The sequence below is a fragment of the Aulostomus chinensis genome, chromosome 1, assembly GCF_037954235.1.
Source record: "Aulostomus chinensis isolate RoL2024-O1b breed Wild chromosome 1, RoL_Achi_v1.0, whole genome shotgun sequence".
NCBI lineage: Eukaryota > Metazoa > Chordata > Actinopteri > Syngnathiformes > Aulostomidae > Aulostomus > Aulostomus chinensis.
In genome coordinates this window covers 63,190,394-63,206,522 of record NC_141320.1, presented here as the reverse complement: position 1 = coordinate 63,206,522, position 16,129 = coordinate 63,190,394, and the positions used below count along the sequence as shown (strand labels likewise).

The following is a 16,129-nucleotide window of genomic DNA, read 5'->3' as shown; positions in this document are numbered from 1 at the left end:
TGACCTCTGCTGCTGTTTGAGACAATCAGGTGAATGACTTCCTGTGTGTCACTCATCAGTCATGTGACACAAACACTGGCCCGTACCTCTCTGCTCCCCATCAGGGACACTTTCTTCTTTCAGCTCCTCCGGTTTCTGCAAAGACCCACAAAGGTTCAGGTGAGACGAATGAATCAGGCCCCGCCACCGGGTCTGAGCGCAGGTCGAGTATTTACAGTTTCCTCTGGCGACTTCTCCAGTGACTCGTCCAGGCTCTGAGAGGACGGCTCCTCCGTCTCCTCATCCTCATCCTCAATATTCTGGTCCTCCTTCACATCGGTGCCTTCCTCCTCCTCCTCCTCCTCCTCCTCTTCCTCACCTCTGCTCTCGGTTGGAGCAAATTCTTTGGTGAAGTCCTGAGAGACAAATGGAAAGTAAACTCAGGAGTAAAAATAGGAATGGCCAGTTATATTTTAACTTATTTTGAAGGTAAGTTTGTTCGAAAAATATTAATAAAGAACGGTCGAAAAGAAAATTAAAACAAGAAGCCATCTAGCAAATATTTCTAGAAATTTTAGATAAATATTTTTAAAAATTTATAATGAAGTAACGTTGACTAGCGGTAGCTCAGACGGAGTTTAACTGCCTTTGACAGGGGAGAGCTGATCATCACCATCATCATCATCACCGTCTTCATCAGATCAGGAGGAGGGAGTGGGAGGAGCAAACAAGCCCCGCCTGCTCCTGCCAATCAGCCAATCAGAACACCAGACAGATGGAGCAGTTTTATCAGCTGCTGCCAGCATCGTTATTCAGCAGTAAAACTAATCAGAAATTAAAAATATATCAGACGTATCATGAAAATAGACAAATAGAAATATGTAAAGAAATACACAATAAGATGTAAAATCAAAAAAATATCTTTTACGGTATGAAAAATATATATAAAATTAAAATATAGTAAGAAATGAATTTAAAATAATAATCATACATTTCAGGATAGGCCAAAATTTGGTGTAAATGTGTGATCAATGTTTAATATGCATAAATAAGATTATAATTTACTACAATGTCATGTAAGTAAGTCATAAGTGTATCAACCTCCTAAGTTCAGCCATTTTACTAAATGACTCCTTCTACTTTTGATAATTTAAGTATATTTTCGCTGACGCTTATTTCAACTTTTACGTCAAATATAAAATATCTTCACTATTAATTATCGTAACGGCCACAAAAATTAGGCCGCAAAATTCCTTTTTTTCATATCTTCAAAGCCAGACGTGTGTTACTAGGTTGCTTATTTAATAACAAATATCTGGACTGAAACTCAAGTCAGGAGATGGAACATAAAAGAAAGAAAGATACAAACACAACATAAAACAAATGAAAAACATTTATTCAAAAAAAATGTAGTGTGGATGGAGGTGCAGCTGGGAGACCTCAAAGGGGGAGCACGCGACGTCATCGTTGTATCACCAGAGGATTTGTTGAATGTTCATCATATTTGATATGAATGAATTCATCATCTTCCTCCCTGCTAACAAGGAGGAGCCGGCCTCCTCTTGGACTCTAATATGTCCGCCTGGAGCCGCCACACGGCAACGTAAACAAAGACTTGAAGCAAACACAGACAGACAGGAAACAGATGAACAGGATGACGTCACATGGACGCTGGAAAACGTAGAAATGTGAGTCTGTGCGGAGCCGAAGGCACCGAGGATGAAACCCTCCATCGTCTCACCAGGATAAAACATCCCCGTAAAAACTCCCCCCCCCCCCCCCGAGGTTATTTTTATCATCATCATCATCACCTTCCGCTCACACCCGGTGAGCAGCGGCGTGCTAAGATGCTAACAGCGGTTATTTCAGGGTGAGGTACTGAGGTAAAACATCGTCCCAGAACTCCTCTGCCTCACCGGCTGCTTGACCTTTGAACCCTGACCTGAGTTTACTTGTGCTTGTTTTAGCACGACGGACAGGAGCAGACTTTTTCTCTTTGACTTCTTCCTCTTCCTCTTCTTCTTCACTCTCCTCCTCCTCCTCCTCCTCCTCCTCATCTTCGGTGTCAGCATCCTCATCTTCCTCATATTCACTTTTCTCTTCCTCCTCCTCCTCTTCTTCATTCCCTTCACTCTCCTCCTCCTCCTCCTCTTCTTCCTCCTCCTCCTCTTCTTCTTCCTCCTCCTCCTCCTCTTCCTCCTCTTCTTCCTCCTCCTCCTCTTCTTCTTCCTCCTCATTCTGCGCATCTTCGCTCTCCTCTTCAGCTTCTTCATCCTCTTCTTCCATTTCTGATTCGTTTTCACTCTCTGCCTCTTCGCTACTCTCCTCCTCCTCTGCACCACTACTCTCTGTTTTCTCCTCTTCCTCCTCTTCTCCTGTCTCACTCTCATCACTCTCTTCCTCGCTCTCCTCCTCATTTTCAGACTCTCTTCTACTTTCAGACTCATGACTTGATGCTTCCTCACTTTCCTCCTCTTCTTCTACATCCCCCTCTTTGCTCTCTTTCTCCTCCTCTTCATTTTCACTAACCGCAGTCCCGCTCATCTCTTCCTCCTCCTCTACATCCTCCTCTTTGCTCTCTTTCTCCTCTTCTTCATTTTCACTGCCTGTGGTCCCGCTCATTTCTTCCTCCTCCTCCTCTTCCTCAGCCTCTTCTTCCTCCTCCCTGGTTCCCTCCTCGTCAGCATCAGTTGCAGATTTCTCGTCTGGTTGAAGAGTGTCGCTGTCTCCTTCCTCCTCCTCTTCTCCTTCTTCTTCAGAGACTTTCTCAACACTTTGGCTTGCCTCCTCCTCTCCCTCGCTGACATCAGCACTTGTTCTCTGCCCTTCCTCTCCCTCCCCTTCCTCCTCCTGCTCTTCCTGTTTGAGGGTCTCAGAGTCCATCTCGCTTGCATCTTTGCTCGTCTCACTCAGACTCGTTCTGACCTCAGGACTCGTTCTGACCTCAGGACTCGTTCTGACCTCAGGACTCGTTCTGACCTCAGGACTCTCTGGTGCAGGAATGATGTTGATGTTCACTGCAGACTTGTGGCTCATATCAGCAGATTCAGAGCCATGGCTCCGTGATCTGGTCATGCTGTCTTTCGTGAGAACTTGACTGCTCTCGGATGGCGTTGGCGGGCTAAAGCGGCTAACGGACGCCACCTCATGGATTAAGGCTGTTCCTGCAGCAAGGGTAGCGGCTCCGGCGAGTAGCTTGAGATTTGGCGTTTGTTTTGCAGATTTTTTAGACTGAGCTTCTTTTTTGTTTTTCTCATTCTTGGACTTTTTAGAATCTTTGGACAGGTTTCGCTCAGGTTTGGAGTCATTCTTCTCCTCAGCCAGAGCGTCACTCAGCTGGAGGCCTGACTGGCTGCGGTGAACGAGCGAGGTACTTCCTGTTTGCTGACTCTTCACAGCTATTGGTTTCCTTTTCGGCTTCTGTGCTTTCACCTCAGAACGAACATCAGAAACTGCCTTTTTATTTTCTGGGCTTTGTTTCCCACCAGCCTCTATGTTTGCCTGAACTGGCCTCCGCCGCTGCTTAAATGTGTCCTTCCTGACGTCCACTCCATTTTGCGGCGGGTTTCTCAAGGGCTCCTCCAAGCCCAGCATCACACTCTCTTTGTTCTTCTTGGTGGTGGTCTGCCTCTGTGGGCTCTGAGGGGCCAGGGAGTGAGCACTGTGGCCTCTCTGGAGCTCAGAGGCTAACATACGGCGAGAGGCGATGTCCTTGCTCTTACGGGATGAGGAAGTTGAGGAGAAACTGGCCTGCTTGGAGAGCCTTTTCACCTTTACTGGGTTGCCTTTGTGCCCTCGTAATGCCTCACCATGCTTCCCCTTCTTCTACCGCCACCACGACAGAGAGCAGATGGAAAAGAGGCATGCATGAAAGAGGAGAAGAGACATGCAGACAAACTTAGAAGAGCATGACAGAAAAAAGCCCATCAAGTCGCAAAACTCTTATTCAATCTTTTTGGGTATCTGGTGATATGCAGTGATTAACTGATTATTGCCGATGTAGGGGAAGTGTTCGGCCCCCGATGAAGACCAGCTCGCGTAGCTGGTGGGAAGAGTTGTGCGACTTGATGCGCTGAAGCTGAAAGCCAAGTGTTGCAATCATGAAACAGAGCGCGAGGAGGAAGGAAGGACGGAGGAATCCATGTTCACCTTCTGAACTGGAGACAGCGTGAGCGTCTTGTCACTGGGGTCCATCTTCATCACGTGTGTCTGTCAGGAGAACACGCGCCACGTCAGCAGCACAATCACTCATTTCCAAGTCTACGTGCCAGATTTATTTCTCTCTCACCATGTTGAGGAAGTCGGTGGTTTCTCCCAGATCTTTGACGCTATCGGCATCAGTTAGGCTCTCCACAGCGCTGTCAGCCTCGGCCCCGGCCTGCTCTGACCCGGTACACACAGCATGTTAGTGCAACACCAGCTCAGAACTTCTTAAGCATCAACAGAATGTCAAACAGAAGATCGTGGCCAACTCTGGGAAGCAGTTGTAACTTTTTTATCTTAAAAACTGATCAAATGTTCTGTATATTACTGTGCAGGCATGTTGGAAAATATTCAGAAAGGAGAGAAAGGAGGAGGCGGGGTTAAGGTAGGTACCCTGGTGGATTGACCCTGCGCTGCCATTGAGCACCTTTCTATGGGCCAGCTCAGGCTGAGGCGGTCTAGGAGGAACCGTCTGGCAGGCGATGGGCTGGAGGTTGCCGGACGTCATGGTTTGTAGCGTGCGGAACATGGTGCCAAACTGGTCTGGTGATCTTTCCTTTGGGGACAGATTAAGAAAGCGTAGGTCACAACACAGAAACAAAGCCTTCATATTTTTCTGAACATGCTGAAGTTTCATCTTCAGCTGGGTGTTTTTAAAATTCATTCTCTAGAAGGTGACGCACCCGCTCCCTCCTGCGGACCCGGGCGGAGAGGCTCCTCTGCAGCGTGGAGGAGTCAGCCGTTTCCCCTAGCAGCTCCACATACGGCCTCTCCAGGAAATCTTCTGTCACATCGTCATCCTCCAGGGTCACGCCGTCGCTGCACTCGTCCCTTGGCCGAGCCAACACCACCATGTGACAGCCGCCGCACACAGCCTGGAACACAGGCGCAAGCATTGTCCCTCATTTCCGAACTCTGAACCATAGAACCGACTAAAGATTACTTCAAAAATATATACGACATGAAAATGTACCATCACATTTTTATTTATGCATTTCATTCCATTTTATTTGAATATTTAATCTTACAATCTCTATCTCTTCGATATAAAATAGAGTTCAAGGTGAGACGCCTACTGCCTGGACGTGATACTTGAGGAAGCGCGGACAAAGAGTCGGTTTAAACTGGTTGGTGAAGTTTTCTTCTCCCAGGCCCAGTTTCCCGTGTCGGCCGTCTCCAAACGTGTACAGCAAACCGCTATCTGAAACACACAGTTTTTGTTTATGTGAAGTCATCAGTTGATTACTTTGCTTGGTTGGTTAAACGTCGTCCTGTCAGACAGCTACCCGTGACCACCGCAGTGTGATTCTCTCCACAGGCCACCTGGCAGACGCGCCCCTTCTTGAAGTGCTCGACCGAGCGCGGCAGTCGAGCCTCGAAGATGAAGGTCCCGTGACCGAGCTGTCCGAACTGACCCAGGCCGAAGGTGTACACTTCATCCTCTAAAAGACCCAGAGTGCTTAATGAAAGATCAGGTGCCACCGTCATGTCCTTAATCCCGCTCTGACATTCAAGACTCACCTGTGAGCACCACTGTGTGCCCGCCACCACAGGCCACCTGGGTCACCGGCTCCTTGATGCTCTTGACCAGCTGAGGGACTCTGTGCCGCACCAGCTGGTTGGTGCCCAGACCCAGTTTACCACTGTCACGCTCGCCAAACGTGTACAGAGCTCCGTCCTCTGAGGAACACAGCAGACTTGTGTTTCACACAGAGAAAACTCTGGGTGACACCAAGGCCGGACCATCTTAGATAAACCTGCTCACCCGTCACCAGAGCGGAGTGGTAGTAGCCACAGGAGACCCAGCTGACGGGCTGACCCACGCTGACCTCCTGTGGCGAGCAGGCGTGGCTCTCCTTCCCCAGACCCACTTGACCCTCCGTGTTGTCGCCCCACATGTACAACTCACCGCTCTCTACATTAAGACAGGACAACTTGAGATCTCCATCATCTCCTTGTTTTCAATGTTTTGTTTTAAGAACAAATTTCTCCTGTCTTGTTTCACCGTTTACACCCAATACAGGATGAGCTGAACTTCACTCATCACTCCATAATACTGATGCATGTATTTACAAATGAAGGATGAGGGATCTGGACGTGTCTCACCGGTAAGCGCGGCGGATGTGTTGGAACCAGCGGCAAGTATCTTTATGGCTCCGTATGAGTCGAAGAACTTGAGCCTGTGAAAGGACATTCTCTCCTCGCAGTCGCCAAGTCCCAGCTGACCCTCGCTGTTCCCGCCTGCTGCGTACACGTTTCCCTGAGCTACAACAGCATGACACCTGTGATCCAAATGTGCTCAAACATCATTTCAAACAGGGTGAAACTTTTGAATCTGACCTGTGTAGATGAGAGTGTGGTTCCTTCCACAGGCCACCAGCGTCACCTTCTCAGACTTGAGTGCTGCAACAACAGAATACCAATCAGAAATGTGTGAACGAGTCTCGTGTAATAAACTACATATGACTGTCCTGTCTCCCCTCCGTCCGCTCTGGAGAGGCCAGAGGCAGCTGACAGTGGCAGTCAGTGAAAGACCAACCTTTGACACAAGTGGGCTTGTTGACGGTCTGTTTGGACCCCAGACCCAGCTGGCCCCAGTTGTTGCTGCCAAACATGAAGAGTTTGCCATTTTCTGTGGAGACAAACTTCATCTTTATATGAAGGATTGTGTTCCTATGTTACTTGTCACCTCTGGGTTGTTAGGAAAGGGTCACGTTAGACCACGCAGAACCAAAGAAATAAATAGCAGCTTCATGAATCTGTGGCTGACATGTGCACAACCCAGAGGAGGAGACCCATCAGCAGACACATTCTACCTCCATCCAGGAGTTCGAGAAGCTTGGTGGAGGGTTGCAGCAGTAACCAAGGAAAGATCTCTTCCCTGCTGTATTTTGTTGAATTATATAATTCAAATAAAACCATATTGAGTTAACTATAACTGATGATGACATCACCTCGCAAAAGCAATGCGCATTATATTTATATCGTCTGTGTGTGTGTGTGTGTGTGTGTGTGTGTGTCTCTCACCTGTTATTAAGGCGGTGTGCTCGTCTCCACAGGCTATTTTGAGGGGGGTGTCGTTTTTAAGCCAAAACTTACTGGGGATGTTGTCTGCAAATTTACTCTTTCCAAATGTGAAAACTGCTCCCGACTCTGTGGAAAATAAAATCAGCTCTGATGAAATTCGGAATTTTAGAGTTTTGTAGGATAAAGGCAACAATCTTGGCATTATTTCTTGTCATCAGGAGTGACAGGGCATCAGCTTATGACCTCTTTATCGTATCAACTGTAAACTGCATCAAAATGGCCCCCGACTGCCTTAAAAAAGCAACTATTATTTCATTACTCGGGAAGCAGCACATTATTTGTCCACTTAAACTAATGTTACTTTTACTGGCACATACATAATAGAGCATCAATTATTAATATATGATTTGTTTGTAAAGACCTTCATTTGCAAAGTAACTTTTCGTCTTAACAGTCAATTGTTGAGGGAAAATATCGGGAATTAAAAATATATCCATACATAGGGTAATTTCCCAACTCTACCCGTGAATATATGTGTTAGCTAATTATTGTCGTAAACAAATTAAACAACCAGTGACTTGATTCGTTGAATGGGGTTTTAAATCCGTTAGCCAGCGAGCTAAACAGAAGCTAACATCCAGTACCAGGGGGGTGAAGGCGGCTAACTAACGTTTACGACTGAAGAGTTTTAGTTATAACGTCGTTAAATATCTTTATTCACCCGGTATCTCGTCCTCGGCCTCCCCTGCCATCTCCGCCGGATTTTAATCCGCTTTGGTCGGCGTCGTGGGCGTGTTGCGCCCCTCGTTTTCGACTCAGGCAACCCGGAAGTAAACAAAACATCTCCTAGGCTACGATGCTGACCACGAGACCGTCGAAGGGTCAGGGCGCAACATTCCTTTATTTGAATTGAACTAATTGTCGTGATTTATTTCCTATTCCTGTCTCGTTTTTTTAATTACTATTATTACTATTATTATTATTATTATTATTATTATTATTATTATTATTCAATAAACCGGTACTAAGTCTTCTTCAACCTCGGAAGAGACCGAAAGTAAAACATAGCATTGATCGATGTCACGAAACAAGTCCATAAATAAGTGGAGCTCCAAGACAGACAGACAGCCTGGACCTTCCTACGGACACAGGCCCCTGACGACTTGTGTTGGATGGAACTCGTGATTTACTTATTTATCTTATGTTAATCATTGGGATTTCAAACATGAACACATTTACTGCATATACCCTTTTTTAAAGTAAAGAAAAAGAATCTCTCACAACACTTTGTTGTGTTTTATGTCCTTTTTCAGATTATGAAGTCATACTTCAATAAGTATGACTATAAGTACGACAGAACTTACCCCATTTTATTCTCCGATTCCTTTTCCTGAAGTAGCTTGAACAGTGTTCTGGAATTTATGTCTTACGTGCCACACCAATTTATCTTCAACATAAATTGAGGTTTTATATTATGTATCATCAGCAAAGTCTAAGGTGGGTTGTAGTACAAGTGGCTGCTGTGCAAAACAACCCAATTTCAACTTTCATATTATTCATAGATATCTAATTTCATTGATGTGAAGCTCTGGGCAGCATTTTAATCATCGTTTGTCACAGCAATGCCAATTCCAGCACGATGCACTTGAATGGTCCTGTCAACAATGCATGTAAAACAAACTGATTATGTATTTCACATATAAAATATTGATTCATTTATTGGCAAACATATATGCTGCAACCAGTATATCCAGGAAAGGCCAATATCGGGCATGACAACTGTCAGACGGATTTATCAGCGGCTGTAATTCTGATTGAATTTTCTTTTTAATTAAAAAAAAATCAACGAAAGAATTATCCTTCATGGTTTCAATCAAATTATAGTCCTTTGATTAGGTTTGAGAAAAAGTAAACCAGAATGATGGCCTCTGTGGAAATGGGTTAATATATTACAACCTACGGATCAACCGTCCAAGAGCAGCTTAACCAGCATTCATTCAGCAAGTAAACCTAAGTTGCATTTTGTTGACCTCTACCTCAGTAAAAGTATCCAACGTTCACCTTGAACTGAGAGAGAAAGCCTCCTGTTCCTGCTCCAGGTTGAGAAGGATTCTGGGATATGTAGGAGTGTAAATAAACAGCAAAGTGCAAGATTTACTTCAAATGTTAGGAATGTGTACAATGTAGCTGGCAGGAACGTGTGGATACGCGGTACAGGAATGTGCCCATGAGGATGTGGAGCCCACTCGTTATAAAAATGTCAAAGGTTGAATTCCCTGCAGTGTTGCTGGAGCAGAACAGTGACCTACTTCCTCCTGATCCACTGCTGTCCGTACAAAATCCAACAACATCTAATAACAAATGAACAGAACCACAAACAGTAAGTCAGACACGGCCATTCTACAAATCTTCGTAAAAATGTTTTAATTTTTTGCCCTTACAATTGCTGTGAAAGTGAAACACTGCGATGTGATGTCATCATAAAGCTGTCCAACGGAAACCAAACCCTGACAGGAGGACAGTTACCTGGCAACTGGTGAGAGAAGGGGGAGATGGAGGAAAAGGCTGGTCATGTGAACTGGTATGACACACACATACATCCACAAACATACACACACACACACACACTCAGGCATGTATACATAAATAGGTACAGTGTTAAACCAGGAGGCACAGTCACATTGGGATCATACAGAGTTCCTCTCTCAGCAGGTAAAATATTACCAGTGGCAGCTGATGAAAAACAAGTGGGCTACCATTTCTATTTTTTTTTTTTTTGACAGCGGTCCTCAGGCTCACAAATGGATCGTTCCAGGTTTACTCACCAGGGGGCAGTAGCGGACAACCTTGTTTATAGCCACAGGAGATAATAGCATGACTCTGCCTCTTGAGTGATAAATCAAAATAATCCTCCACTTCAGGGAGTTCCCCAACTTTGCTATGACTCTAGGAGTGTATGAGAGCTCCTGATCAAGTCATTGGGTTGGTATTAGCTTAGTTTTACTTCGGATCAACGCTTCCAGTGAGGTGACAAAACATTCAAACACAGCTGTCCTCCACTGATTCACCCGTGAGTTGAGACTAGGTGGTGAAAGAAAACCAGACGGTCCAGTTGGGAAGGAAATCCACCCTGCCAGCCCTGCCAGATGACATCATACTTCAGATTGCCAGCTAATGGGGGGGGTTCTGCTTTGGAGTATTCAGTAGTACTTTCTATTTCTGACATCCCAGCTCTCCATTCTGACACTGCAGATATGAAAGCCCTGAGAAGGTTACTGTACTGGTCTGACTGTGTGATTGTTTTGTCTTCAAAATCAAGCAAAAAGTCATTTTTCTACATCGCACTTGACCGGCTTCAGCTGTTGAGAGAAGCACTCAATGTCAAGAAAAGCCTCCAGAATACTTAAATACTGATGATGAGATTGTGGCACCAGGAAGGGTACTCCCGCATCCTTTGAGGGCAGACCTCCGGTTTCATTTTTGAATTTGGTTTCGATGAGGAAGAGTCATCTTTCCCTTCTTTGAGAGAATGAAATCCATCTGACGTCCCATAAAATCCTCCTCACAAATAGAGACGTGGCAGCAGCACAGGCAGGAGGACTGGTCCATCAGGCTTCAACCCTTCACAGTCACCCCATCGCAACCTTTAGTGGTTTGTCCGTCTGTCCCGTGGAGATAAAGGAGTGACATCCAAGTCTCTGTCCAAACGTTCCCATCTTGTTTGGCTCCAGCATCGCAAATGTAAAAGGAGTGATTGTGTTGACACATGCGTACACAAATACACAACATTCACTCAAACGTATGTGCACATTTTTAAAGATGTCCGTGAGCAAAATCCTGCGTCCAATTCTGTCTTTGTTTTGAATCAAACATAAAAAGATCCAAAAATGTGTGTAATATATAGACTCATATATAAAAATTAAAAAAAAAGTACAAATAAAAACTGCAGATCCAAATAAAAAGAGGGAGTGGAATTAAAATAAGAGTCCTAGACGGAGGTCTCGGACTGTAACCGCAGGACGAACTTGTGGGACTTGGGGTCGATGTATTCCTCGGACATCTGGATGTAGGGGATCTTCTTCGCTGTGACCACCAGGTTGAAGTCTACGTTCTTGAGCAGGAAGACGGTTCCGTCTTTCATGCCGCTGGTGACTGACGCCTCGCTGATCAGCGTCCACTGACGGGCCAGCCAGTGGTCCCGGCTGTACTGCAGGGTGGGGCCTGGGGTCAGGTAGCTCTCCAGAAAGGCCTGAGGAGGAAGGGAAACATGGAGATGAATGCTCACGCTCTTAATTTTCTTAAAATCCGGCATGAAAGGCTAAGTTTGGAGTCTGACCTTGGGCGTCATGTTGTTGGTGATGCAGAAGGCCAAGTGCTGCTGGATGCTCTCCATGCTATGACAGTGTTGCTGCTTGGTGGTCCTCAGGTACTTCTGCAGGGCTCGAGCCATGGAGGGGAAGATGGCTTGCGCTGCCTCTCGCGGGTCCATCACGTCCCCCGGAGCCTTCTTCTGCTCCTCCTCCTGCATGTGCTTGATATGAGTGAACGCCTCCTCTACTGCCACCACCAGGCTGCTCAGAAACACACAAGATTAAGATGAGCATCAAAAAAACTTCTCTTTGCCTAAAAATTCGGTCTTTACATTGACAAAGCCTGGAGTTCCTCCTTATCAATGCTGCCTAGTTCATGGTGGATTTGTTGTGTCTCTGTAAATATAAAGACTGTGGTCTACCTCTGGAAAGAATGCACAGGGAGCTGGTTAGATATGTAGCTAAAGCCTCAAGAGTATATTATCTAATATTGTTTGTTTCCTATATGTGTCATGTGACTCACCGGGCTCTGCGTTTGCGTACACGCCTCTCGTGCTCGGCTTCTTCGTAGTACAGCTCATTGTGACTGGAGTCCCTGCGGCGTGCAGCGGCTGCGATCATGGCTCTGGACTGGGAGTGAGCCATTCCCGCTGCTGCGTTGTTACCCGGACCTGCCACCATAGACAGAGAGTATAGAAACTGTTCTGGTGACGCTCTGAGCACAGCAAGAGAAAGGGAATTAAAGGTAGAGTCTGCAGTCCACTGTGTCTGCAGGGATGCTGACCTCTGCCTGCACTTCAATCTTTTTGTGTCAGGGGATTTCGGGGCAGGAAGTGGGCGCGTACCCCCCATAGTTTGTCCCAATTTGGTGTTTAGAGTGTGCTCACCTGCTGTTAAATTGTGCTACTGGCATTTTGTCAGTTAGCCTGACCTAGCCAGCATTTAGCACGCAGTTAACTTCTGATAATTGGCAGTTGGCTTGCACTAGCCAATGTTTTGCTTTTTCTAGCCAGTGGTAAGCTTGTGCTAGTTGGCAGTTAGCTTGTCCCAGCCAGGGTTTGGCTAGCTGGATTATAGGCCTTTCCAGTCATTCACTCATTCGTGTCTTAAGTGACAGGTAAATCTTGTGCTGCAACTTTGGGGGTGAAGCATCTGGTGCCGTGGAGTCCAGGATTAGGGGCCCAAATCAAACGAATGTTGGGTTTACAAGCCACAACAAATCATGTGACAGACTCTACCTTTAAAGAAACCATCAATTCTTCGGTGATGACGTGAAGTGCAATGTGAACTAGCACAAAATCCTGTCATTTCTAATTGTTCCATGCACTAAAATCAAAAAATAGAAACAGGCGAATCGCTGCCCTTCAGCCACTCTGTGCTCTCAGGAGGAAAGGGCCAGCAACTATATGAAGCGACTTCAAAAGTTGATATTTCGGGGCGTAGGATGGGAGGCTGGGGATGGTAATGCAGGTTAAAAGAAGACAGAGCTGGTAAATTATTCATGTGGGGTTGGGACGCTGCCTGATCAGAATAATTCATGGGCCAAGCAGAGGAAGTTTTAAGCGCATCCTGCTCTTAGTATTATTGCAATTAGGCAAGATTTATGGTTTTACCTTCAAAGGACTAACCAAATCTATTTTTCATCCACTTTGAACTTTGAAGATTCATTTCAAATTCTAATTTCTAGAGCTGAGAAAACAAGAAAGGAGAAAATAGCTTGTCAGGAATCATAAAATCACCTAAATCCTTTCAGGAGAATTGTAATTGAGTGTTACTGCCGCTTTGTGCTCGGGGCTTCACCGCTCTTTAATCAAGGCCCCGTGATTGCGTGTCCCCGAGTTCAACTTATTTATTACAATGCTGCAGAGAGGAAGAAGGAGGGATGTAGAGGAGAGATGAAGAAGTGCTGGATGTAAAAGCAGCAGACAAGAGAGGCGGGAGGAGAGATAGAGAGTGGTAGAAGTCCCCGAGCAGCTGCTGCAGGATGAAAATGAAGGAGGACGAGACACTAGAGAGACACGGAGTAATAGCTATTGATTTATCAGCCGTCTCCAGAACTGTCTCCTACTAACGTTTGAGAGCTGAGAGGAGAAAGGAGGGAGACAAATGGCAGCAGAAAACAAGGAAGAAGGAGTCAAGTTAGTGCACTTTAGTGGAGCTTGAGTACACTTAAGGGAGGGCGATAATTTAATAGCAGGTTTGTGTTACATTCCCCCAGCTGTTGTAGAGACGACTTTGAACTTTTTCATCAACCTGTGGCATGCAGGGAGTGAGGAGCAGAGGGGGGACGAGTGAGCTGGGGAAGCAGCTGGAGTGTGTGGCGCAGTACTTCTGTCAGGACCGCAAGCATTCGTTGAAGTCAAAAGTCGTCGATAAAGGAAACATAAAGATTTAAAGACCACTTTTCCACAGGTGAGCAGTCTCAGTGTGCAGTATGTGTGCTAGCTGGACACAAGCACTGGATATACTCACTGCCCAAAAGGTAGGCTTTCAGTTTAGCTTTAAAGACTTCTCCAGGATTAAATATGAAGACAAACACATACGCACATGCACGCATGCACGCGCGTACACACACACACACACACACACACACACACACACACACACACACACACACACACACACACACACATATATATAATACAGTATATGCAGAGGAGAAAGTCAATCGGTTCATTCAAAGATGCAAAACTCTCATTTCCACCAGCTCACTGTGCACTAATGATGAAATTATACAAATAATTTTAAAAGCACTGTTTATGCTGTTGAATCTCAAATATGAATTAAATATGAATCGCCCATAATTTCAAAATATGCGCTTATTTTTCGACCAATCAAAGGCAAAAAAAAAAAAAAGTTTAGGCGCCCCAGAGGACGTGCACAGGCACATCTGATGCTTGTTGCATATTCCAGCTTATCTGCTACAATATTCTTAATAGGATTAATTTGTTACTGCAAATCACGGCAGGGCTGCTCAGCTATGAGGATAAAGATGATTTGAATCAATACTGACCATAATAAATATTTTCAGCAGAATTATATATTACGTTCAAGGAAATCCTCTGCTGAAGAACTACAAAATAAAGGGAAAAATGAGGATAAATCATGATATTCAAGGGAAAAAGCTCAAACTTTCTTTTCCAGATCAATGGCGCAGCTGGTTGATTTATACCCATCGAACGATTACCCCCCTACACACACACACACACACACACACACACACACACACACACACACACACCACAAATTAAATAGCACTGGACTTATTATCTTCAGCAAAGTTTGACATCAAAACTGTGAACTACAGAGAAGAAGTAGGATTCTGTATATTTGGTGAAAACCATGGCCTGATCCCAGGTCACTGGTAAAACAATCTTAGAATGACAAGCAGAGCAAAGCTCGAACATACAAAAACACCAGCACTGGGAAAGACAGAAGAGGAACTCCCACTCACCCTCAGCGGGGGCTGCTGGGAACTCACCATCCACGTTGTAGACCTTGAGACCGGCCAGGTGCTTGGCAGCGCGGGACTTGGAGGCGGAGAGTAAAGCAGGGTTATGGACTGGGAAGTCGCAGTAGTAATGCTCCAAGATGGCCAGTGCTGCCCGCTGGATGCTGGAGAGGACAGTTACAGTAGGATCGGATTTAGTCAAGGCAAGTAGAGCAGTTACAAAAATCAAAATATGCAAACTACTATCCTGGCAGTAAATCGAACAACCCCTCCTGAATACAGCAGAAGGATGTCTGCCATACCTCACTTCCTGAGGATAACATCTACCAAGCAGTAGTGGGAGACAGCAATGTGAAGGAGAACACATCGGAAACTTTAAAAACTTTGTAAAAGAGGAAAGTAAAATACCGGAGAATAAGAAAAAGGAGATGTGATAGAAGTACAAGGTGATGCTGAAGGAGAACAGGTGAGAAACAGCAACTGGAGGATCTAACATCCCATCATCCTGAGGGGAATTCCCTGAACGCGACAAATCAGAGCTCAGTGAGGTCCACCAGAGGCTGAGCAAGAAACCAGAACACATTCCAAAGTGAGAACTTGGAGTCACCTGGCCAACAATCCATTTCCTTCAAACCTGCAAACATTTGTTGTCCTACTTATCCTCACCTTCTTAAAATAATTGCCTGTCATTTTTTTACCTTCTTTTTTTGCTTAAATCAACTCCTTATGATCCCATGTCTCCAGTTTTTCGTGTTTTCCATTAAACTTGAAAAAATGACTTTGCCGATTATTTTAGGAAGGCGACGTTATGTGATTTAATTGATAACGTGAAAGATCATCCCAAAAAAAAAAAAAACGAGAGACCTCAAAGACAACTCATAATTTACTGTCAGACCTCTGAGATATGGTGTTGCCATAGTTACCTCACACAGCTACATACAGGATGTGATGGTGAGGCGAAACAGAAGGAGTGAGGAGCATGGAAGAGAGGAGGACGTGCCAGGGCTCGTCACTCTTAATACACCACAAGCAGGGTGTTATCACAAATTATACCGCTCCGGAATATTTTGCCTTTATGTTCCTGGAAGTGAGTTTATCACCGGTTAGAGCAGGAGTACAATAATAACAACAACAACAGCAGCAGCAGCAAATGAAAAGA

At 45.3% G+C, this 16,129-nt stretch overlaps 2 protein-coding genes across 12 annotated transcripts in view; both read right to left on the bottom strand.

Moving 5' to 3' along the window:
• Positions 1–1,782: 1,782 nt before the first annotated feature.
• Positions 1,783–9,779, bottom strand: LOC147272688 (uncharacterized). Of its 7 annotated transcripts, XM_086199676.1 has the most exons (15): positions 9,651–9,779; positions 9,519–9,560; positions 7,210–7,335; positions 6,722–6,814; positions 6,523–6,585; positions 6,289–6,447; positions 5,948–6,097; positions 5,704–5,862; positions 5,469–5,624; positions 5,259–5,383; positions 4,866–5,057; positions 4,576–4,738; positions 4,268–4,362; positions 4,129–4,188; positions 1,783–3,804 (listed from the first exon to the last, which is right to left on the bottom strand). In XM_086199676.1, the coding sequence occupies exons 4-15, from the start codon at positions 6,795–6,797 to the stop codon at positions 1,840–1,842; spliced, it is 3,363 nt and encodes a 1,120-aa protein (XP_086055802.1). In that variant the 5' UTR covers positions 6,798–6,814; positions 7,210–7,335; positions 9,519–9,560; positions 9,651–9,779; the 3' UTR covers positions 1,783–1,839. The 7 variants fall into 7 exon arrangements, with proteins under 7 accessions (XP_086055802.1, XP_086055811.1, XP_086055764.1 ...); XM_086199685.1 differs by lacking the exons at positions 9,519–9,560; positions 9,651–9,779 and adding an exon at positions 9,246–9,509; XM_086199638.1 differs by lacking the exons at positions 9,519–9,560; positions 9,651–9,779 and adding an exon at positions 7,931–9,234.
• A 1,411-nt stretch (positions 9,780–11,190) lies between these two features.
• Positions 11,191–16,129, bottom strand: part of LOC147272687 (vang-like protein 1) — a 40,351-nt gene continuing 35,412 nt past the window's right edge. For 3 of the 5 annotated variants that reach the window (XM_086199707.1, XM_086199731.1, XM_086199714.1), the window contains 4 exons: positions 14,974–15,134; positions 12,043–12,190; positions 11,546–11,780; positions 11,191–11,458 (listed from right to left, as the gene is read on the bottom strand). In XM_086199707.1, the coding sequence (XP_086055833.1) occupies positions 11,198–11,458; positions 11,546–11,780; positions 12,043–12,190; positions 14,974–15,134 (805 nt within the window). In that variant the 3' untranslated portion in view covers positions 11,191–11,197. Of the gene's footprint in view, positions 11,459–11,545; positions 11,781–12,042; positions 12,191–13,991; positions 14,028–14,973; positions 15,135–16,129 lie in introns of all 5 variants that reach the window. The other 2 variants (XM_086199737.1, XM_086199724.1) reach the window with 2 other exon arrangements.

What these genes read in the sequence shown, in the direction of transcription:
- LOC147272688 (XM_086199638.1), bottom strand. Translation starts at nt 7,961, where the DNA reads ATGGCAGGGGAGGCCGAGGACGAGATACCGG. An exon ending in GGCCGAGGACGAGATACCGG is followed by an intron (nt 7,336 to 7,930) that starts GTGAATAAAGAT and finishes TATTTTCCACAG; the next exon opens with AGTCGGGAGCAGTTTTCACA. An exon ending in CAAGCCCACTTGTGTCAAAG is followed by an intron (nt 6,586 to 6,721) that starts GTTGGTCTTTCA and finishes CTGTTGTTGCAG; the next exon opens with CACTCAAGTCTGAGAAGGTG.